The 24,335-nt window shown below is 45.3% G+C and overlaps 2 protein-coding genes and 1 non-coding gene across 6 annotated transcripts in view; all 3 read right to left on the bottom strand.

The window, feature by feature from the left end:
• The window catches only part of SCAP (SREBF chaperone), a 50,028-nt gene extending 38,685 nt beyond the window's left edge, over positions 1-11,343 (bottom strand). For both annotated transcript variants that reach the window (XM_086368310.1, XM_086368311.1), the window contains exon 1: positions 11,210-11,343. In XM_086368310.1, coding sequence (XP_086224436.1) covers positions 11,210-11,331 — 122 coding nt within the window. In that variant the 5' untranslated portion in view covers positions 11,332-11,343. The remainder of the gene's footprint in view (positions 1-11,209) is intronic.
• The window catches only part of ELP6 (elongator acetyltransferase complex subunit 6), a 78,613-nt gene continuing 65,567 nt past the window's right edge, over positions 11,290-24,335 (bottom strand). Inside the window, exon 8 of one of the 3 annotated variants that reach the window (XM_086368331.1) lies at positions 11,290-11,429. In XM_086368331.1, the coding sequence (XP_086224457.1) occupies positions 11,344-11,429 (86 nt within the window). In that variant the 3' untranslated portion in view covers positions 11,290-11,343. The remainder of the gene's footprint in view (positions 11,430-24,335) is intronic. The other 2 variants (XM_086368329.1, XM_086368333.1) reach the window with 2 other exon arrangements.
• LOC147348579 (U6 spliceosomal RNA) lies at positions 22,247-22,355 on the bottom strand. The gene has a single exon (XR_015152020.1). It is a non-coding gene; the product is annotated as a U6 spliceosomal RNA (small nuclear RNA).

Genomic DNA, 24,335 nt, shown 5'->3' with positions numbered 1-24,335 from the left:
CCAGCCATCTCATCCTCTGTCATCCCCTTCTCCTCTTGCCCCCAATCCCTCCCAGCATCAGAGTCCTTTCCAATGAGTCAACCCTTCGCACAAGGTGGCCAAAGTACTGGAGTTTCAGCTTCAGCATCATTCCTTCCAAAGAAATCCCAGGGCTGATCTCCTTCAGAATGGACTGGTTGGATCTCCTTGCAGTCCAAGGGACTCTCAAGAGTCTTCTCCAACACCACAGTTCAAAAGCATCAATTCTTTGGCGCTCAGCCTTCTTCATAGTCCAACTCTCACATCCATACACGACCACAGGAAAAACCATAGCCCTGACTAGACAGACCTTTGTTGGCAAAGTAATGTCTCTGCTTTTGAATATGCTATCTAGGTTGGTCATAACTTTTCTTCCAAGGAGTAAGCGTCTTTTAATTTCATGGCTGCAGTCACCATCTGCAGTGATTTTGGAGCCCCCAAAAATAAAGTCTCTCACTGTTTCCACTGTCTCCCCATCCATTTCCCATGAAGTGATGGGACCGGATGCCATGATCTTCGTTTTCTGAATGTTGAGCTTCAAGCGAACTTTTTCACTCTCCACTTTTCACTTTCATCAAGAGGCTTTTGAGTTCCTCTTCACTTTCTGCCATAAGGGTGGTGTCATCTGCATATCTGAGGTTATTGATATTTCTCCCAGCAATCTTGATTCCAGCTTGTGTTTCTTCCAGTCCAGCGTTTCTCATGATGTACTCTGCATATAAGTTACATAAGCATAAGCTGCACTCAAATCCTTGTCTCAGGGAGACCAAACTAAAACATGCCCTCTACCCACTAAATGCTGACCAAACTCCCGTGTATCCTTCAAGGCCACCTCATCTTTCCAACCCAAGCAGTTAGGCACCTCTCTTCTACACTCCCACGACAACCTGCAGACACTGCTCCTCAATTCACCTGCTTAATTAATGTAAGATATATGAGGTGGGAACATGTCCCTCTAACTTTCGCATCCTCATACCAGCCACACGGAAGATGTTCAAGATGTGCAGGCTGATTTTTAACCTACCAGACGCTGTACCAAGGACTAGCTTCATGGTGTGCACCTATGTGGCTGCGTAAGGCCCCACGTTCAGAAGGGCCTGGAGCTTGGGGTTTAATGCTCTGCAGTAGATATGCAGAAATTCTTAACAAATCTATCTTTTGATTTGTGCTTCATAAACCAAGTCCATCACAACGGCACATGATGTGGAGTATAGGTTCACAGGTGGTCCCTCCACCCTCGGACAGGTGCGTGACCACCAGCGCCCCTGCTCACCTGTGTCCCAGGATCTGGCCATCCCCTCCCAGTCCAGGTATCCATATGCTGCTGCTGCTGCCTACAGGCGCCCGACCAAAACCAGTAGGTGTTCAGCAGCGCACACCTTGCTGGGTCCTGGAGCTGGGTGAGGCGTCGGCCGTGGCTTATCCCAGGCTGGCTGCACCACAGCACAATGGATGGCAGGAGCAACTGGGCAGGAGCAAGCCTTTCACCCACGCGCATCTGAGCATACTGCAGCACCTTTAGTGGTACTTTCCCCTGCTTTTTGAGGAGGCAGCCCTGCACCTTCATGCTGCACTGGGTAACGATGGTGTTACGATGGGAGCTCAGGCGACACTGAAGACACACAGGAAGAGCACCCAGAAAGATGGCACGTGGGGGCGTGGCACAGGACTCCCCTCCGGAGGCACCAGCAGTCAGACGTGCTTCCTCTCTCCCCTTCTCAGGGGAGAGCAGCATAGAACTAGGGTGGGGCGGTGAAAGTCTACAAAGGGAAACTTCTAAGATCTCTTGATCTCTCTTCTGTTTGAGGAAGTCTGGGTTGATAAGGGCGCCTTTGATCTCCTCCAAGCCCTTCAGAGCTTTTCCGGAGTTTGTGTGCAGGGCCAGAGGTAACTTCTGCTTGGAGGGAGCCTCTGGCTTCGGAGTGCTGAACAGGACCCAGGAGCGGCTGCTGTAGCTGGGCCCTGGGCTCCTGCATCTGGGTTTGGGGACACAGGTCCACGGTGCTCAGACGTCCTTCCCAGCCTACCAGCCCAGGTCTCAAAGCACAGGTGCAGACCCGGCTTCTGTTACTCAGATTTCTTTCTCATTCATGAAAAGAATCTAATCATGTTCAGAGTGGTCACAGGGTACAGAAAGAAGGAGCCTGCTCTATAAGCCCCTGAGTGCCCACCTGCAAAGGGTCCACAACAATCATGGGAAAACCGGGAGAGAGAGGTTGAGAGCAGAGGCCACCACAACCGAGACGTCCAGTCTCAGCCTGAAAGGGCTGCTTTGCTCCAGAGAAAAAGGAGGAGGAAAGGGCCATGTCTGCACTTGGATACCCACACACTCTGCAGGATTCACCTCCCTCAGGGGGTTTGGAATGGTCTCATGGTGATTCCAACTTGCTCTCTAAGGTAAAATTCACCCTCTGTAACCACGAGCAGCACGTTATGGAATCACAAGTGACCCACTGACCCCCACATAAACCTCTGGCCCACAGGGACGGCAACCCAGCTGGCCTGGCACCCAGACACTGTTCCTTCATGCCACGGTGCACCCACCACTTCCCACAGCAGGCCCAAGCAACAGCACCCTCTGCCTTGCTGGGCCGCTACTGGGCATCCTGGTGGCCTAACTAGCTCTAGGAAATGTAAACAGACACCTGTCGCCACAGTGCCTACTTGCTACAAGTTTCATCAGATTTTCCCAAAGGAAAGAGCATTCATGGCTCCCAGGGTGACCCTGTGATGAACAGGCACACAGCTCAGGAAGCTGCTAGAGCCAGACAGAGGGAACAAAAGCAGCAGTCCCTTCATCAAGCTGAATAAGTCTCTCGTTCCATGTACAATACAGGTAAGCAATTGAATGGAGCCTGGGCATCTAATGAAACCACTAAAAGCGTTCTATTCACTTCTCCAAAGAAGACATACAGATGGCCAATAACCACACGAAAAGATGCTCGACAGCACTAATTATTCAGCTCAGTTCAGTCGCTCAGTCGTGTCTCTTTGCGACCCCATGAATCGCAGCACACCAGGCCTCCCTGTCCATCACCAACTCCCGGAGTTCACTCAGACTCATGTCCATCGAGTCAGTGACGCCATCCAGCCATCTCATCCTCTGTCGTCCCCTTCTCCTCTTGCCCCCAATCCCTCCCAGCATCAGAGTCTTTTCCAATGAGTCAACTCTTCGCACGAGGTGGCCAAAGTACTGGAGTTTCAGCTTCAGCATCATTCCTTCCAAAAAAATCCCAGGGCTGATCTCCTTCAGAATGGACTGGTTGGATCTCCTTGCAGTCCAAGGGACTCTCAAGAGTCTTCTCCAACACCAACAGTTCAAAAGCATCAATTCTTTGGCGCTCAGCCTTCTTCATAGTCCAACTCTCACATCCATACATGACCACTGGAAAAACCATAGCTTTGACTAGACGGACCTTTGTTGGCAAAGTAATGTCTCTGCTTTGAATATGCTATCTAGGTTGGTCATAACTTTTCTTCCAAGGAGTAAGCGTCTTTTAATTTCATGGCTGCAGTCACCATCTGCAGTGATTTTGGAGCCCCCAAAAATAAAGTCTCTCACTGTTTCCACTGTCTCCCCATCCATTTCCCATGAAGTGATGGGACCGGATGCCATGATCTTCGTTTTCTGAATGTTGAGCTTTAAGCCAACTTGTTCACTCTCCACTTTTCACTTTCATCAAGAGGCTTTTGAGTTCCTCTTCACTTTCTGCCATAAGGGTGGTGTCATCTGTATATCTGAGGTTATTGATATTTGTCCCAGCAATCTTGATTCTAGATTGTGCTTCTTCCAGTCCAGTGTTTCTCATGATGTACTCTGCATATAAGTTAAATAAGCAGGGTGACAATATACAGCCTTGACATACTCCTTTTCCTATCTGGAACCAGTCTGTTGTTCCATGTCCAGTTCTAACTGTTGCTTCCTGACCTGCTTACAGGTTTCTCAAGAGGCAGGTCAGGTGGTCTGGTATTCCCATCTCTTTCAGAATTTTCCACAGTTTATTGTGATCCACACAGTCAAAGGCTTTGGCACAGTCAATAAAGCAGAAATAGATGTTTTTCTGGAACTCTCATGCTTTTTCCATGATCCAGTGGATGTTGGCAATTTGATCTCTGGTTCCTCTGCCTTTTCTAAAACCAGCTTGAACATCAGGAAGTTCACCAATAATGTACTGTTAAGCCTGGCTTGGAAAATTTTGAGTATTACTTTACTAGCATGTGAGATGAGTGCAATTGTGCGGTAGTTTGAGCATTCTTTGGCATTGCCTTTCTTTGGGATTGGAATGAACACTGACCTTTTCCAGTCCTGTGGCCACTGCTGAGTTTTCCAAATTTGCTGGCATATTGAGTGCAGCACTTTCATAGCATCATCTTTCAGGAGTTGAAAGAGCTCAACTGGAATTCCATCACTTCCACTAGTTTTGTTCGTAGTGATGCTTTCTAAGGCCCACTTGACTTCACATTCCAGGATGTCTGGCTCTAGATGAGTGATCACACCATCGTGATTATCTGGGTCGTGAAGATCTTTTTTGTACAGTTCTTCTGTGTATTCTTGCCACCTCTTCTTAATATCTTCTGCTTCTGTTAGGTCCATACCATTTCTGTCCTTTATCGAGCCCATCTTTGCATGAAATGTTCCCTTGGTACCTCTAATTTTCTTGAAGAGATCTGTAGTCTTTCCCATTCTGTTGTTTTCCTCTATTTCTTTGCATTGATCGCTGAGGAAGGCTTTCTTATCTCTTCTTGCTATTCTTTGGAACTCTGCATTCAGATGCTTATATCTTTCCTTTTCTCCTTTGCTTTTCTCTTCTCTTCACAGGCCTTATTTGTAAGGCCTCCCCAGACAGACATTTTGCTTTTTTGCATTTCTTTTCCATGGGGATGGTCTTGATCCCTGTCTCCTGTACAATGTCACGAACCTCATTCCATAGTTCATCACGCACTCTGTCTATCAGATCTAGGCCCTTAAATCTATTTCTCACTTCCACTGTAGCTACCATACGATCCAGCAATCCCAGTCCTGGGAATATAGTTGGAGCAAACGCTAATTCAAAAAGGTAACAGGCACTCTTAGGTTCACAGAAGCACTCCTTACAAGAGCCCAGACATGGAAACCACCTAAATGCCCATGGACAGATGAGTGGATACAGAAGATGTAGCACATTAAAAAAAAAAAAAAAAAGGAATATTAGTTATAAAAAGGAATGAAATAACGCCATTTGCAGCAACATGGATGCACCCAAAGATAATCATACGAAGTGAAGTCAGCAGGAGAAAGACAAGTACTATATGGTATCAGTTATACGCGGAAGCTAAAATATGACACAAATGAACTTATTTACAAACAGAAACAGACCCACAGACATAGAAATTTAAAACCAGTTACCAATGGGGAAAGGGGAAGGATACATAAGGAGTTTAGGATTAGCAAATACAAACTACCATATTAAAAAATAGATAAAACAAGGTCCTACTCTATAGCAAAGGGAAAAATATTCAATCTCTTGTAACAAACCATAATGGAAAGAATATGAAAAATAGTATGTATACATGGATAACTGAATCACTTTGCTGTAGAGTAGAAACTGACACAACATAATAAATCAACTATCCTTCAATTAAAAACAAAAATTACAGGAATTCCCTGGTAGTCCAGTGGTTAAGGATCCACCCTGCAGGGGCTTCCCTGGTGGCTCAGCGGATAAAAATCCACCTGCCAACGCGTGACACATGGGTTTGATCTCTGGTCCAGGAAGATGCCACATGCCAAGGGGCAACTAAACCTGTGCGCCAGCACTACTGAAGTCACGTGCCTAGAGCCCGTGCTCTGTGACGAGAGAGACCCATACAATGAGACGCCCATACCACAACTGCAGAGTAGCCCTGCGCACAGCGACTAGAGAAAAGCCCGTGCAGCAAGAGGACCCAGTGCAGCCAACAGAAATATACAAAAATTATTTTTTAAATAATAATAAACACACAAACTTAAAAGAAAAAAAAAATCCAGTGGCACTGCAATTGTTTCTCTCAGGCTGAGACTATGGGAGGGTCTGTGTTCGGCATTACCGTCTGGCACAGCTCTTGGTATATACTACAGCCATCTTCATTGAGGTAGCTATAAAACTCAACTGCATACACTCTCCTCAACGTCTATTATGTAGGGCCACTACCTCAAAAAGCCTCTCTGTCCTCTGTCTAGGCAGATCCTGGCACACTGCAACTGAGACTCTCTTTCTCCAGCTTCTTGGTCATGGAGCAGACCCCTGCAGTGAAAGTTAACAGCACCAAAGTGTTCTTCATAAAGTTCACATCACCCCAGTGAAGTGGAGAAACCACAGATGTGGATCCACCACACAGACCTGCCAGTTGCAGCACACCACTTACTATCTCGCCGTACAAGCTTCATCATCAGCAGAGGAGCTAATAACCACCTCCTCCAAGGATGTCAGGTGAGCAAATGAAACAGCATGTGTGGAAGTGCTTGTGCACGAAGCCAGTGCTCAGTGAACATGAGTCTCCACTCCCTCTCACCAGCCCAGTCCACCCTGAGGGCCCCCACCCGTTCCCAGGACTGATGTTCCGCCAGACACACCTGTGGGATCTAAGACAGGCATCCGCCCAGCTTGACTGCAACTGGGCTGCTGCTGCTGTTCAGTCACCAAGCTGAGGCCGACTCTGTGACCCCATGGACTACAGCATGCCAGGCTTCCCTGTCCCTCACCAGCTCCAGGAGTTTGCCCAAGTTCAAGTCCATCGAATCAGTGATGCCATCCAACCATCTCATCTTCTGTCACCCTCTTCTCCTTCTACCTTCAATCTTTCCCAGCATCAGGGTCTTTTCCAATGAATTGGCTCTTCACATCAGGTGGCCAAAGAACTGGAGCTTCAGCTTCAGTGTCAGTCCTTCCAATGAGTATTCAGAACTGATTTCCTTTAGGATTGACTGGTATGATCTCCTTGCTGTCCAATGCATTCTCAAGACTCTTCTCCAGCACCACAGTTCAAAAGCATCAATTCTTCGGCACTCTGCCTTCTTTTATGGTCCAACTCTCACATCCATACATGACTACTGGAAAAACCATAGCTTTGACTAGATGGACTTTGTTGGCAAAGTAATGTCTCTGCTTTTTAACACAGTCTTGGTCATAACTTTCATTCCAAGAAGCAACTGTCTTCTAATTTCAAGGTTGCAGTCACCATCCACAGTGATTTCAGAACCCAAGAGGAGGAAATGTGTCACTGCTTCCACCTTTTCCCCTTCTATTTGCCATGCAGTCATAGCAGCAAATGTCACGATCTTCATTTTTTGAATGCTGACTTTTAGCCAGCTTTTTCACTCTCCTGTTTCACCCTCATCAAGAGGCTCTTTAGTTCCTTTTGCCTTCTGCCATTAGAGTGGTATCATCTGCATACCTGAGGTTGTTGATATTTTTCTCAGCAATCTTGATTCCACTTGTAACAGCCAGCCCAGCATTTCGAATGATGTGCTCTGCATATGAGTTAAATAAACAGGGTGACAATGTACAGCCTTGACGTACGCCTTTCTTAATTTTGAACATCAGTTGTTCCAAATAAGGTTGTAACTGTTGCTTCTTGACCTGCATACAAGTTTCTCAGGAGACAGGTAACAGGTAACCTGTCTCAGGAGACAGGTCTGGTATTCTCATCTCTTGAAGAGTTTCCCACAGTTTGTTATGATCCACACAGTCAAAGGCTTTAGCATACTCAATGAAACAGAAGTAGATGTTTTTCTGGAATTCCCTTGCTTTCTCTATGATCCAATGAATGTTGGCAATTTGATCTCTAGTTCCTCTGCCTTTTCTAAACCCAGCTTATACATCTGGAAGTTCCTGATTCAAGTACTGCTGAAGCCTAGCTTGAAGAATTTTGAGCATAACATTACTAGCATGGGAGATAACTGCAACCGTCCAGTAGTTTGAGCGTTCATAAAGAAAGCTGAGTGTCAAAGAATTGATGCTTTTGAACCGTGGTGCTGGAGAAGACTTTTGAGAGTCCCTTGGACTGCAAGGAGATCCAACCAATCCATCCTAAAGGAGATCAGTCCTAGGTGTTCATTGGAAGGACTGATTTTGAAGCTGAAACTCCAATACTTTGGCCACCTGATGCGAAGAGCTGACTCACTGGAAAAGACCCTGATGCTGGAAAAGATTGAGGGAAGGAGAAGAGGACGACAGAGGATGAGATAGTTGGATGGCATCACCGACTCAATGGACATAGGTTTGGGTGGACTCTGGGAGTTGGTGATAAACAGGGAGGCCTGGCGTGCTGCAGTTCATGGGGTCGCAAAGAGTCAGACATGACTGAGCGACGGAACTGAACTTGAACATTCTTTAGTACTGTCTTCTTGGGAAATTGGGATGAAGACTGACCTTCTCCAGCCCTGTGGCCCCTGCTGGGTTTTCCAAATTTGCTGACATACTGAGCGGATCACTTTAAGAGCATCATCTTTTAGGATTTTAAGTAGCTCTACTGGAATTTCATCATCTCCACTAACTTTACTGGCAGCAGTGCTTCTTAAGGCCCATTTGACTTCACACTCCAGGATGTCCGGCTCTAGGTGAGTGATCACACCATTGTGGTTATCCGGGTCAATAAGATCTTTTCTGTACAGTTCTTATGTGTATTCCTGCCACCTCTTTTTGATCTCTTCTACTTCTATTAGGTCTTCACCACTTCTGTCTTTTACTATGTCCATCACTGCATGAAATGTACTTTTGATATCTCAAATTTTCTTGAAGCGATCAGTAGTTGTTCCCATTCTGTTGTTTTCCTCTCTTTCTTTTGAAAAAGGCCTTCTTGTCTCTCTCTGCTATTCTCTGGAACTCTGCATTCAGGTGAGCATACCTTTCCCTCTCTCCCTTGCTTTTTGCTTTTCTTCTGCAACTGGGCTACACTGGTTGCTAAATACTATCACATTTGCCTCTTCCCCTATCCCCAGCCCCATTCGAATTCACCTTGAGTCATGGAATCTTCCATACTTGAGACCTTAGCCACAAAGGTCAGAAAGTTTTCATACCAGAGGCCCCTATCATAAATCCAAGGACAATTTGTTTTGAAACACATGTGTGATATCAAATTATTCATTCAAAGATAAATCCCAGCTGCACCCAGCTACACTCACAGCTGCTGCCCCCATCACACACTCCCTGTCTGGGAAGCTGTCTGGACCCAGCTGGCCAAATCCAATCCTCCAAAGGTGAATGGCAAGAAGAAACACCCTTTCCTTTCTGTTACTAGAGCTGTCCTTGTGGAAAGGGAGTCACAACTACCTCTTCAACTGCCCACTGAGAAGACAAGCTGAACTCAGGGTGCTCATCCATTATAGATTTACCTAGCGCCCTCCCAGGTGCAGAGGCACATGCACAGAGGCTATCACACAAGTGAGGATGTAGGACAGGGGAGCTGGGCACCACCCACCCCTACAGAAGGCGACAGGAGCAATAACGACCAGGAGTGTCCCCACAAACCACTGCTCCAGAAGTCAGAATAAAAAGTACTTTTAGCTGAGATGTGGTAGAACTTTTCAAGACAGACACACAGTCTAATGTTCTCAGCATGTAGACCCCTGGCCTGGGAAGTTGTTTAGAGACGCACATTCTTGGCTTCACTCAGACCTGAGGAACGAGAAACTCTGGGGTAGAGCCCGGCAGTTTCGTTTAACGGGCCCTCCTGGTGATTCTGATGCTAGAGCAGCTTTAAGAATCACTGTCCAAGCACATGAGCCAGACCTAGAAAAGGATGATTCTCAAAGACAGAGATGTGTAAACTGACTTAAAGGAAAGAATACAAGCAAAACCAAGAGCTGGGTTCTCAGAACACTCCTAATTCATCAGGTGCAGGATAAAGCCACAAGCATCTTATCATGTACAACACAAATTAACAAAGTTTAAACAAATACACTGAACCAGAGTGACAAGAGCGGGGGACACAGTGCCACAGGTGCAGGCACCAGGATCCCTGGCCTGGATCTGAACTCGGTTCCCTGCTCATTGGTTGTGTAGACTAGGCAAGCTTTAAACCTCCATCCTCCCTTTGGTTAAATGGAAATATAACTGGACCATTTCCCAAGGTTTTTCTGAGGATCAACGAGACGTTTAATTATATACCTGCTGAAGCGCCCAGCAGGAAATTCTCAAGAATATGCTCATCTTTCCTTGTCCTAATTAAGGAAGAACTTGGGATCATTAACAACCGAACCATCTTTCTTCCAGCACAGCAATGTAAACTTCTATAAACATTAGATGTGCAATGAATCTGGAAACCAGAATTCTTCCCAGAGACAAGGACAACGAGGTAGGCTCTTTTCTTGTCAGTGTTTGCAAGCCAAAGGGGACCCCTGGTTATCACCTTACATCAAGCCTCTCCTTCTACAGTGTCTTCATCAGCCACAGCTTTTAGGGTTCTCCGGGGCCCTGGGACAGCGCAACAGACATGGAGAGAGGGCGGCACAGCTCTCAGTGCTGGTGAGTGCGGCGGGCCCAGGGACCAACCAGGTCAGAAGGAGGCTCCCCAGGAACACAAGAAAATGACTGAAGAGGGAGGTGCCTGGTGATCCAGTGGTTAAGAATCCACCTTGCAATGCAGAAGACACCGGTATGATCCCTGGTCCAGGACCTAAGACCCCACATACTGCAAGACAACTAAGTCCAACAACCAGAGAGCCCGCACACTGCAAGTACTGGGCCCACACATAACTAGAGAGTCCATGCAACAAAAGATCCCGCGTGAGGCAATGACAGGCCCGTATGTAGAAAACCCTATCCTGGGATTAGCCTGCAACACTGATGGTATCCCAAGAATTGTTGAAGTGGACTGTTCTTGCAACACTCCAAGGCTCCTGCTCTTAACCAGATACCAAAAGGAAGCTACCACTGCTGAGAAGGAAAATTAAAAGATCACGCTTTTATTCATCCTGCAGTTTCTTAGAAACATCTCAACGTTATTTTGAGAAATTCTCAATAATATGAACAAATCTGGCGACTTACTAAATTAGGGCGAGCCTGGACTGTTCTAGTGCAGTGGCTTCCACCCCAGGACTAGAGCTTCCCACTGGTGGGCCGGGATGAACCTCAAGTTCCACTGTGTAAAAAGACACAGTCCAAGGGCTACACAACAGTCAGGGTTAGGAGGTCGACTGGCCCACCATATACAGGGCAACTTGGAAACATACCAGCAGGCTAAGATGCAGAGCCCCGTGAAGAGAATGATGGGGATGGGGTAGGACGCACAGAACAGCCCATGGTTGTAGAAGGCCTGAGATATCTTCTCACGCAGCCTTTCAGTCAGGGTCATCCTCAGCTGAAGTCACCTTGCTGCCATCCCGGAAAGTGACCATGGATCAGCCTGGCACACGCTGGATGGAACTGACAATGTACACCATTTGCAGACACCTGGCAAGAAGGGAGAAAAGCAAATTAGCAAAGAATACCTGGCTGTGAACACTAGGGCACCCAGGGGAGGTGGCACGGATGTGGAGACCCAATCAGGATGTGTACAGGCAAGAGCTGGAGACATCAACTCCAGCCCACACATGCATATACACATGTGCATAATCTTGGTCAGCTCCTAGTGACTGTGGGCAGTGTCCAAATAAGTCTAACCAAAGAAACCAAAAAACTGCCCCTCTAGTTCTAGTAACAAACTCTCAACCATCTTCCACATTAGGCACTGTCTTAAAAAGGCCACTCCCTCGAGAGGGCATTGTTCTCATATGTGGCACAGGAGAGCATGCCTGTGTAATCGACAGCACCTTCAGCTGCTCTCAGCCAAATGGACTTTCTGGAAACCCTCCCCCCTGTTCTTTGTGCAAAGGCCAGACCAAGAGAAATCCTTGGGAAAAACCTTCAAGGACTGACCCCTCAAAAAACACATTTCTTGCACAAACAGTGATTCACTGATAAAGAACGTTCAGTGAGGTCAGCCCTCAACGTAAAAACACCAAAAAGCCTAGGCCCCTGACATAAAACAAATTGCACTGCAAGGTGGAAGTCTCTGCTTCTGGTCCCCCGTTGCTCTGGGAACATGTGGGGCAGAGGGCCCCTTCTGCTCCTGCTGCCCAAGCTGTCTCCTTCTTTGAGGGACAGCGCCCAGCACGACTCAGAACACTAGCTTTCTGCACAAGATCCACCCTGTACGGACTGTCAGTTAAGGTCCTCTCCCTGACCCCCATCAGGCTGGTCATGTCTGTCTCCCTGGAATTTGACTTCTGACAAAAAGAAGCAAAACTGGACATGGCGGTACTGAATCCTCCGAGAGGTTCCAGCTCCCAGATCACTGCACTGCTCTGGCTCCAGTCCTTTCTGAAGACTCATTAGGTCTTCCTTCCGGCCATTCCATATCCTTCCAATTAAACCTCTGTTTTGTCTGTGCCTTGCTTCCCAACAGAGAAACTTACACCCCAAAAAATCAGAATATAAAATTCTAACAGAAAGCCCCAGAGATCTAGAATTCCTTTCCCTGCTGAGCTCTCCAATGAAATTCACGTTTAAATCTACTTCTGGAATTCCCCAGTGGTCCAGTGGTTAAGAATCCGCCTGCCAATGCAGGGGACACAGGTTCAATCCGTGGTCTGGGAAGATTTCACACGCTGTGGAGCAACGAAGCCCGCAGGCCACAACCACTGAGAGCACTGTACTGAAGCCCATGAGCCGCAACTGCGGAAGGCGCGCACACTGACAGCCCGCGCTCCACAGCACCAGAAGCCGCGGCAAGGAGAGGCCACACAGCACGGCTAGACAGCGGCCCCCACCTGCTGCGACTGGAAAAGAGCCAGCGCACGGCAATGAAGACCCAGCGCAGCCACGACACTAACAAATAAAAATAAAACCATACTTCTTAAAAAAAAAACTACTTCTCCTGTTCCGTGTTGCTATTTTCCAGTCTGTGCTGGACGTGTGTCTCAGCGTGATCTGGCTCACTGATGAAACCCAGGCCAAAGAGGTGATGCCTCAGAAGTGTGAGACCAGAAAAAAGAAGCAAGAGCAGTCACACCACAGCCAGTTAACAAGAAGGGATTCACTCCATCAGCCTGCCTGGAGGCACAAGCCACAAGCATGCGTGCAATCCTCCAGTCCAAGAACCTTCTAAGCAAACACGACACTGAGCCTCTGTGGGTCAACTCAAAAGGCAGCAGGCAGGGGAGCCAGCAAGTGACAGCTCTGCCCAAGTAGCAGAGCTGCTGACAAGAGCCCAGCCATTCCCCAGGCTCACCTGCAGCCCCAGAGCTCACGAAGGTCCCAGGCCAGGGCCCGCAGAAGGACCCCGCAGCTGCGCTCCCCACCAGCATAACCCAGGACTCTGGGGAAGCGACCTTTCTGCTCCCACGCCCCTAACCCTCCATCCTGCCCCAAGGGGGAAACAAACACTAACGAGAAGCCTGTCTGTGGAAAGACACTGTCAGGAACAAGCTGGAGCTTTTCCAACCTCAGTCCTCTGCCAAGCCCCACGTCTCTTCCCTTAAAGGTCCCCAAACCAAGTCCACCAGGAAACTGTGATCCTACTAATCCTAATCTTCTTCTCAGGCCTTTTCTGTTATCTTATACATGAAATTACTAATATGAGGAAACAAAAACATCTCCCTTCATTCTGCACCAAGTCCAAGTCATTTCTGACATGATCTTAGTCATTTTCAGTTCCCATTCATCTTTATTACAAAGTAAAGTTATGACCAACCTAGACAGCACATTCAAAAGCAGAGACATTACTTTGCCAGTAAAGGTTCGTCTAGTCAAGGCTATGGTTTTTCCGGTGGTCATGTATGGATGTGAGAGTTGGACTGTGAAGAAAGCTGAGCGCTGAAGAATTGATGCTTTTCAACTGTGGTGTTGGAGAAGACTCTTGAGAGTCCCTTGGACTGCAAGGAGATCCAACCAGTCCATCCTAAAGGCGATCAGCCCTGGGTGTTCTTTGGAAGGAATGATGCTGAAGCTGAAACTCCAGTACTTTGGCCACCTCGTGCGAAGAGCTGACTCATTGGAAAAGACTCTGATGCTGGGAGGGATTGGGGGCAGGAGGAGAAGGGGATGACAGAGGATAAGATGGCTGGATGGCATCACCGACTCGGTAGACGTGAGTCTGAGTGAACTCCGGGAGTTGGTGATGGACAGGGAGGCCTGGTGTGCTGCGATTCATGGGGTCGCAAAGAGTCGGACATGACTGAGCGACTGAACTGAACTGAATTGTTCATTTTCATAGCACCCGGAAAACAAAATCATGAAACAAACAAAAAAAGAAGTCCAAATTCTAGTTCCTTACACAGCCCACCTACCTGGACCTGGCAAGAGAATTAACTTATCTTTCCTCCACTATGTTCACTTTGACACAAAGCTATTCCAAAGCCCAATTTATCCAACCTGAACTGAAATTTTCTCTTTCCTATATTGCCCCACACTTATAAATTTCTTCAGCTCAAAATCTACACTCTGAACTCAGCTTCTCAAATTTAAAGAGACACAACAGTTTTTATGTGATATGTACACATACAGTGGAATGTTATTTGGCCACAGAAAGGAATGAGGTTCTGATATACACTACAACATGGATAGATCCTGCAAACATGCTAAATGAAATAAGGCAGACACAACAAGACAAACTTTATATGATGCCACTTATAAGAAACATCTAGATTAGGAAAATTCATAGAGACAGAAGACAGATTAGAGGTTACTAGGAGCCTGGGGACAGACAGGATAGGAAGTTACTAATTACAGCTTCTTTCTGGCTTGATGAAAAGTTTTCGAAATAGATAATGGTGATGGCTGCACAACACTGTGAATGTAATTAATGTCCCTGAATTGCACAATTAAAAATAGTTATCATGGCAAATTTTATGTTTATACATACTTTAACACAATAAAAATAATTTAAAAAATTAAAAACATAATTAAAAAAAATAAAAAATAGTGACTTGAAATAATTTTTAAAAATTAAAAATAGACACAATATGTAGAAGGGATGGAGGCCCTGGGGGCCTGAGTGGACCTATTACACAAAAATGTAAATGATTTTGTCCAATGCCTTCACGGGAGACCCTGCTACAAGCAAAAACAAAGGGCTCTGTTGTTATAGACCAAAATTATAGAGCTGTATCAGAGAAGGCAATGGCACCCCACTCCAGTACTCTTGCCTGGAAAATCCCACGGACGGAGGAGCCTGGTAGGCTGCAGTCCATGGGGTTGAGAAGAGTCGGACATGACTGAGTGACTTCACTTTCACTTTTCACTTTCATGCATTGGAGAAGGAAATAGCAACCCACTCCAGTGTTCTTGCCTGGAGAATCCCAGGGACGGGGGAGCCTGGTGGGCTGCCATCTCTGGGGTCGCACAGAGTTGGACACGACTGAAGCGACTTAGCAGCAGCATAGAGCTGTATGTATAAAGAAAAAAAACTATTGGAACCAGAACAAAGAACAGCCCTGGAGGAAGTCTACAGAGAGGACAAGCCCAGATCAAGTCAGACCCACTGGCTCAGAGGACAAAGGGCACAAAGAACAGGAGGAGTCCCTGAGGGCAGGCTGGGGAGGCAGACGGGTGCCACTGTGTCACGAGCTTGGCGAACCTGTGATTCTGAACCAGCCCCAAACCAGATCACAGATGCTCAAGTTTTAGAAAAATCCATACACGTAACATACATTAACATAGAACATTATTTTTTTAAAAAAAGAGATGATGGTCTATTTTGTGCCTATATTCACCAAACTTTCAGCATTTAAAATTCTCTTCAACCAACTCACAAAAGTTAAACACTCAACCAAGAAAAATAAATGTGTCAAAGCCCCAAGGAGAGAGTAGGAAAAGAGATGCAAAAAACGACATAGACTGCAGGCTCTGTCTCAAAGCTTTCCAAGATCATTTGTTGAAAAGCCTTACCATCTCCCCTAAATTTCAGCCACACTGGACCCATCATGCTTATTCTTACCACAAATATTTACTATCTCCTTTCTCTGGAATAAATACCCAGAAGTGAAACTGCTAGGAAACATAAAACGTACTATACAACCTAAGACTGCCAACGTATTTTCCAGAGTACCCACACCGTTTTACACTTCCACCAGACGCGACTTCGTTTCTTGGCATCCTTACCAGCATTTGGTATTGCTACTATTCTTTATTTTAGCCGGATTAATAGGAGTGTATAAGTATCTTATTTGATCTTGATTTGCATTTCCCTAATGGCTAGTGAGAAGAAAAGGAGAAAAAGACAGATACACCCATTTGAATGCAGAGTTCCAAAGAATAGCAAGGAGAGATAAGAAAGCTTTCTTCAGTGATCAATGCAAAGAAATAGAGGAAAATAACAGAATGGGAAAAACTAGAGATCTCGTCAAGAAAATTAAAGACACCAAGGGAACATTTCATGCGAAGAAGGGCACAATAAAGGACAGAAATGGTGTGGACCTAACAGAAACAAAAGATATTAAGAAGAGGTGGCAAGAATACACAGAACTGTACAAAAAAGATCTTCATGACCCAGATAACCACAGTAGTATGATCACTTGCCTAGAGCCAGACATCCTGGAATGTGAAGTCAAGTGGGGCTTAGGAAGAATCACTATGAACAAAGCTAGTGGAGGTGACGGAATTCCAGTTGACATATTTCAAATCCTAAAAGATGATGCTGTGAAAGTGCTGCACTCAATATGTCAGCAAATTTGGAAAACTCAGCAGTGACCACAGGACTGGAAAAAGTCCGTTTTCATTCTAATCCCAAAGAAAGGCAATGCCAAAGAATGTTCAAACTACCGCACAATTGCACTCATCTCACACGCTAATAAAGTAATGCTCAAAATTTTCCAAGCCAGGCTTAACAGTACATTATCTGTGAACTTCCAGATGTTCCAGCTGGATTTAGAAAAGGCAGAGGAACCAGAGATCAAATTGCCAACATTCACTACTAGATCATGGAAAAAGCAAGAGAGTTCCAGAAAAACATCTACTTCTGCTTTATTGACTACACCAAAGCCTTTGACTGTGTGGATCACAATGAACTGTGGAAAATTCTTCAGGAGATGAGAATACCAGACCACCTTACCTGACTCCTGAGAAATCTGTATGCAGGTCAAGAAGCGACAGTTAGAACTGGACATGGAACAACAGACTGGTTCCAAATTGGGAAAGGAGTGCATCAAGGCTGTATACTGTCACCCTGCTTATTTAACTTATATGCAGAATACATCAACATCATTCGAAATGCCAGGCTGGATGAAGCACAAGCTGGAATCAAGATTTCTGGGAGAAATATCAATAACCTCAGATACAGATGGGCAGATGACACCACACTTATGGCAGAAAGTGAAGGGCCTAGAGAAACTAAAGAGCCTCTTGATGAAAGTGAAAGAGAAGAGTGAAAAAGCTGGCTTAAAACTCAACATTCAGAAAATTAATATCATGACATCCAGTGCCATCACTTCATAGTCAATAGCTGGGGAAACAATGGAAACAGTGAAGAGACTTTATTTTTGGGGGGCTCCAAAATCACTGCAGATGGTGACTGCAGCCATGAAATTAAGACACTTGTTCCTTGGAAGAAAAGCTATGACCAACCTAGACAGCATATTAAAAAACAGAGACTACTTTACTAACAAAAGTCTGTCCAGTCAATACTAGTTAAATCTTCTTTAAAGATTTGACAGAATTTACTAGTGAAGCCATCTGATCTTGGGCTTTTTCCTTCTGTGTGGGAAGTTTTTAAACTATTAACTCAATCTCTTTATCTGTCAAGTCTATTCAGATTTTCTATTTCTTCTTGAATAAATTTTGTTAGTTTCTTTCCAGAAATTTGTCCATTTCACCTAGGCTATCTTATTTATTAGCATAATATTTGCCGTTCATAGTATTATAGTCATTTTTATTACTGAAGGTTAGTGGTACTGTCCCGTCCCCACTTTCTGTAATGATTCCAGTTATTTGAGCTTCCTCTTATTCTCTGTTGATCTTTTAATAAAACAAACTCTTGCTTTTATGTACTTCACTATTTTCCTAGTTTCTCTGCATTTGTTTACACTCTAGTCTTTATTATTTTCTTCCTTCTGTTTGTTTTGGGTTTATTTTTATCTTTTCTAGCTTCTTTTTCTTCTTTCTCTAGTTTCTTAAGGTTACTGATCTGTTTTTTCTTTCTTAATACAGGCACTAACAGTTGTAAATTTCCCTCTAAACACAACTGTAGTTGTATCCCACAGCTTCTGTATTTGTGAATTTTTGTTTTGTTTTCATTCATCTCAAAAGTATTTTCTAACTCCTCACATACTTTCTTCTTTGATCCACTAGGTATTTAGGAGTTGCTGAGATCTCCTTATATAATATATTCTAGTTATTCTAGATGTAAGTCCCTGCCAGATATATTGTTCACAAGTATTGTCTTCAAATCTGTAACCTGTCTTCTTAAAATTCTTTTCACAGACTCTATGATAGAGCCAAAGCTTTTAATTTTTGATCAAGTCTAATTTATCCTATTTTTTCCCCCTTTATGGATCATGCTTTAGGAGCCATGTATAAAAATTCTTCACCAGACTTCCTTGGTGGTGCAGTGGATAGGAATCCACCTTTCAAAGCAGGCGACACAGGTTCGATCCCTGGTCTGGAAAGATCCCACATGCTGAGAAGCAACTAAGTCGGTGGGCCACAACCACTGAGACAGCGCTCTGGAGCTTGCAAGCCGCAGTTACTGAGCCCACATGCCACAACTATTGAAGCCCACGCACCCTAGAGCCTGCACACCCCAACTACTGAAGCCTTCACTCTAGAGAGTCTGTGCTCTGCAACCAGAGAAGCCACCACAATGAGAAGCGATGAGAAGCTCATGCAAAGAGTAGCCCCTGCTCGCTGCAACTAGAGAAAGTCCATCCAAAGCAATGAAGACCCAGCACAGCCAAAACAAAATTAAAATGCTACAACAGATAAAAAATAAATTTTTAAAAAAGAATTATTCACCAAGCTTTACTTCTAAAATCATTCTCTGATGTTTTCTCCTAAAGTTTTTAATTGTTGTATATTAGTGGCTCAGTGGTGTTTGACTCTCTGCGACCCCATGGATTGTAGTCCACCAGGCGTCTCTGCCCATGGAATTCTTCAGCCGTTCCTTCTCCAGGGGATCTTCTGGAACCAGGGATCAAACCTGGGTCTCCTGCATTGCAGGCTATCCTTCACTGTCTGCTGCTGCTGCTGCTGCTAAGTCACTTCAGTCGTGTCTGACTCTGTGCAACCCCACAGAGGGCAGCCCACCAGGCCCCTCCGTCCCTGGGATTCTCCAGGCAAGAACACTGGAGTGGGTTGCCATTTCCTTCTCCAATGCATGAAAGTGAAAAGTGAAAGTGAAGTCACTCAGTCGTGTCCGACTTTTAGTGACCCCATGGACTGCAGGCTCTCCATGGGATTTTCCAGGCAAGAGTACTGGAGTGGGGTGACATTACCTTCTCCGTTTACTGTCTGAGCCCACCTTAAATCTATGAAACATTTGAGTCAATTTTTTGTGTAAGATGTGAGGTTAGGTTTGCATTTTGTTTTTCCCTGTCGCAACACCGAATGTTAAAAAGACTACCTTTCCTCCACTGAATTGCTTTGGCACCTGTCTTAGCCCTCTGGGCTGTTACAGCAGAAATAGCATACACTGGTGGCTTAAACAATAAATATTTACTCTTCACACTTCGGGAGTCTAGGAGTCCAGGCCGAGGCACTGGCGGGCTCAGCTGCTGCTGAGGGCCCATCTCCTGGTTCACTGGTGGCCGTCTGCTCACCGCCTTCACCTGGCAGAAAAGGCAGTGAGAGCTCTCTGCGGCCTCATTTACAGGGCTGGTTCCCATTCATGAGGACTCCACCCTCATGACTTAATTATCCCCCAAAAGGCTATGATTTCCTGATATAATCACACTGAGGGTTTCAACATAAGAACTTGTGGGGGACACAAACATTCAGTCAAAAAGCAACTGGCTGTACCTGTGTGAGTCTATTTCTAGGTTTTCTAAACTGTTCCACTGATCTGTGCGTCCGTCCCTCCCCCAACACCACGCGGTCTTGATGACTGTAGCTCTAAAGTCTTGAAATGGGTAAAGAGATTCCTCTCATTTTATTCTTCTTCAAAATTGTTTTACCTTTCCTAGTTTCTTTGCCTTTCCATATAGATATTAGAGTAATCTTGTCTATGTCTAAAAAAAATTCTTGCTAGAATTTTGATAGGAATTACAATAAATTTGCATTATCAATTTTGAGAAGAAATGATATTCCTGCTATGTTTAGTCTTCCAACCTATGAAGGAAATATCTCTATTTATTTAATCTTTGATTTTTTTTCCCCTTGGCAGCACTGCAGCTTATGGGATCTTAGTTCCCTGACCAGAGATTGAACTCATGTCCCCTGCAACGGAAGCAGAGAGTCCTAACCACTCACAGGAACTCCCTCTTTAATCATTACTGTATTACTTTAATCATTACTGTTTTTAGCATACAAGTGCTATACATGTTTTGTTAGATTTACACCCAATTTTTTTTGACTGGTTCTGTTTTCAATTTCAGTTTCCCCGTGTTAATCGCTAGTACAAAGAAATATAACTGATTTCAATATGTTGCTCTTGTATCCTGCATTTGTGCTGAACTCAATAATTAGTTCCAGTCTTTTTGTATATTCCTTGGGATTTTCTAAGTAGAATATCATGTCAACTGCATAAGAAACATCTTTCTTTCTTCCTATAATGTCCACACACACTTTTACTGCACTCCATCTCCACTCCTTCTGAGACTTTGATAACATGAAAGATAAACGTTTTGTTATTTTCCCATGGGCCCCTGAAGATCCCTTCATTTTTCTTCAGTTTATTTTAAAAATCTGTTGTTCAAATACATACGTTTTGCCCTTCTACCTTCAGGTTAACTGACTTCTTAATATATCTCTATTCTGTCACTGAGTCCACTCAATGAATTTGAAATATAGTTTCACTTATAGAACTTCCAATTTAAGTGTCTATCTTTCCATTTGTTTCAGAAATGTTCACCCTCGAGGAATAACGTGGTAGTCCAGGGGTAAAGAATCTGCCTGCCAATGCAGGAGACACAGGTTCGACCCCTGGTCCAGTAAGATCCCCAAAGCTGCGGAGCAACGAAGCCCACGTGCCGCAACTGTGGAGTCTGTGCTCTGGAGCGTGGGAGCCGCAACACTGCGACCCGCGCGCTACAGACCCTGTGCTCTCGACAAGGCAAGCCACAGCGACGAGAATCCTGTGCACCGCAACCAGCGAGCAGCCTCCACCTGCCACAACTAGAGAAAAGCCCACGCAGCAACAAAGACAAAGCACGGCCAAATAGAAACAAACTTAAAAAAAAAAAGAATGTGCACCCTCAAGTATTAGAGCCAGGTTTTAACTAATAATTATAGTTTAAATTCTTTGTGATTCCAACACCTTTGTTATGTCATGATGGCCATCTGTTGACTGTCTTTTCCCCTTAGGAGATGGTAAGATTTTCCTGATTGTTTATATGTGAGTAACTTTGAATGTTTGGATACTATGCTACGTTATTCTGGATCTTGTTCAAGTCCAATAGAAAATGGTGGGCTTTTTTCTTTTTAGTTTTTAATTGGACGATATTTGCTTTACAATATTGTGTTGGTTTCTGCCATTATCAACATGAATCAGCCAGAGGTATACATACGCCCCCTCCCTCTTGAACCTCCTCCCACCTCCCACCCCAACCCACCCCTCCAGGTTGTCACGGAGTCCCTGATTTGAGTTCCCTACCTCATACAGCAAATTTCCACTAGCTAACTATTTTACATACTGCAATGTATATGCTTCCATCCTGCTCTCGCAATTCGTCCCAGCCTCTCCTTCCCCCACTGGGCCCACGAAAGTCTGTTCTCTATGTCTGTGTAGCCACTGCTGCCCTGCAAATAGGTTCATCAGTACCATCTTCCTAGACTCCATACATAGGCACTGATGTACAGTATTTGTCCTCTCTCTGACCCATCTCACTATGTATAACAGGTTTCAGGTGCATTCAAATGCGTTCTTTTTTATGGCTGAGTTTTCCATTGCACACAAGTACCACAACTTCTTTATTCACTCATCTGTCAGTGGACATCTAGGTGCTTCTAGCTATTGTAAACAGTGCTGCAGCAATCACTGGGGTTCATGCGTCTCTTTCAATTATGGATTTCTCAGGGTATATGCCCGGGAGTGGGATTGTCGGGTCATATGGTAGTTCTATTCCTAGTTTTTTAAGGAAAAAAATAGCAAACACTTCAGGAACTTGCGTGTCATCCTTGCATAGGGGCCATGCTAATCTTCTCTGTATTGTTCCAATTTCAGTATATGTGCTGCTGAAGCAAGTGCACATTTTTGTTTTAGCAGCAATCTCCCTGATTAGGTCCAATCCACAAATTCCTTTCCACTCTCCCTGGGCTGTGCTTCCAACATCAGATCATTTCAAAGCCCCTGTGGTACCGTTCTGACTTGTCTCAAGCATACTGTGCAGATTCCGGCACATGATTTGGGCAGCAGTCTAGCCTCTGGTGTGCTGTTTAGGATCAAATGCACAGATAATATTTAGGAGAACCCAGGAGTTCATACACAGTATTATGGGTTCACTTTGTTGAGCTCCTTCCTCTTTCCAGGGCTTCCCTGACAGCTCAGCTGGTACAGAATCGCCTGCAATGCAGAAGACCCCGGTTCGCTTCCTGGGTCCGGAAGATCCTCTGGAGAAGGGATACGTTACCCACTCCATTATTCTTGGGCTTCCCCTGTGGCTCAGCTGGTAAAGAATCTGCCTGCAATGAGGGAGACCTGGGTTCGATTCCTGGGTTGGGAAGATCCCCTGGAAAAGGGAAAGGCTACCCACTCCAGTCCATGGGGTCGCAAAGAGTCGGACATGACTGAGTGACTTTCACATTCCTCTTTACAACCTTTCCAAGACATTCCAGCTCCCAGAGGACCTTTTGCGGGTCTACTGGCAAGAAAGGAAAGAATTTCATTTCTTTCTACTGCTGAGCACCTCCCACAACTGTGACTGCTTTCCGGGTCAAGTAGTAAGAATTAAGAACAAAATCAGCAAATTTCCCCATGCTCTTGAGACCACAATCCCTGTAAATAGAAGGATTCCTCTCCCTGCTGGCCGCCAATGTCACTATTGCCTTCACCACCACAAAATTTCATGGGGGACAAGAGCAGGAGAAAATGGAGGGGAGAAAAACAAATAAACAAGACACAAGCTTTTCTTCCTGCATCCCTACCCTCTAATCTCTTAAGAAGTCCCTTTCTCACTCCTCAGACTAGAAAGACAGGCTTCTCTTGAACTTCTGTCCAAACCTAGTGTCCAGTTCCAGGTTCTGGGTTACCTTTGAGTCCATGCTAGAAGATACTCTATGGAGAGAAAAAACAAAAACAGTTTCCTTTCCAATCGCTGGCCCATGCCATCGGCCCTAGTCATTTAACTGTATTTAGCCAGGACTTCCCAGGTGACGCCAGTGGTAAAGAACCTGCCTGCCAATGCAGGAGATGTAAGAGATCCATAGAGAATGGGCTCCCCTGGTAGCTCAGCAGGTAAAGAATTTGCCTGCAACACAGGAGACCCTGGTTCAATTCCTGGGTCGGGAAGTTTGCTTGGAGAAGGGACAGGCGGCTACCCACTCTAGTTTTTTGGGCTTCTCTGGTGGCTCAGATGGTAAAGAGTCCGTCTATAACGCGGGAGACCTGATTTTGATCCCTGGTTTGACCCTGCTGGGAAGATCCCCTGCAGGAGGGCACAGCAACCCACTCCAGTATTCTTGCTTGGAGAATCTCACAGACAGAGGAGCTTGACAGGCTACAGTCCATAGGGTAGCACAGTTTCGGACACAGTGAAGCTACTTAGCACACATGCAGCCAGAGGCCCAGGGTACTGTGTGCTTACTACATGCTGAGCAAAATCAGGACCCTAACATTTTCACTTCTTTGTTTTAAGGCCATGTCATGCAGACTTAATTCCCAACCAGGGATCGAACCCGTGCACCCTCCATGGGTAGCATGGAGTGTTAACCACTGAACTGCCAGGAAAATCCCAGAACCCTTACATTTTTAACATAAACATCTTAAATTTTCGGGTTCTTTGCCATCAATGAAACTTTCCATACTATGGTTCTTGGCATCATTTTGTCGCTCATATCGTTATTCCATTGTGAGAAGCATGGCCTTTCTGTGTTTAGCAACTTTTCTAAAGAGAACATGTACTTTTCCAATCAGGAAAAAAAATTAAGTAAAGGATATAGGCAAAAGACGCACAACAGGACTTCCCTGGTGGGCCAGTGGTCAGAAGACTCTGCACTTCCAATGCAGGGTCA

This window comes from Bos grunniens, chromosome 22 (genome assembly GCF_055505025.1).
Source record: "Bos grunniens cultivar Pamir isolate PY7600 chromosome 22, Bosgru_T2T1.0, whole genome shotgun sequence".
Taxonomy (NCBI): domain Eukaryota; kingdom Metazoa; phylum Chordata; class Mammalia; order Artiodactyla; family Bovidae; genus Bos; species Bos grunniens.
The sequence above is the reverse complement of the archived record's forward strand: the minus strand, read 5'-3'. Positions and strand labels throughout refer to the sequence as shown.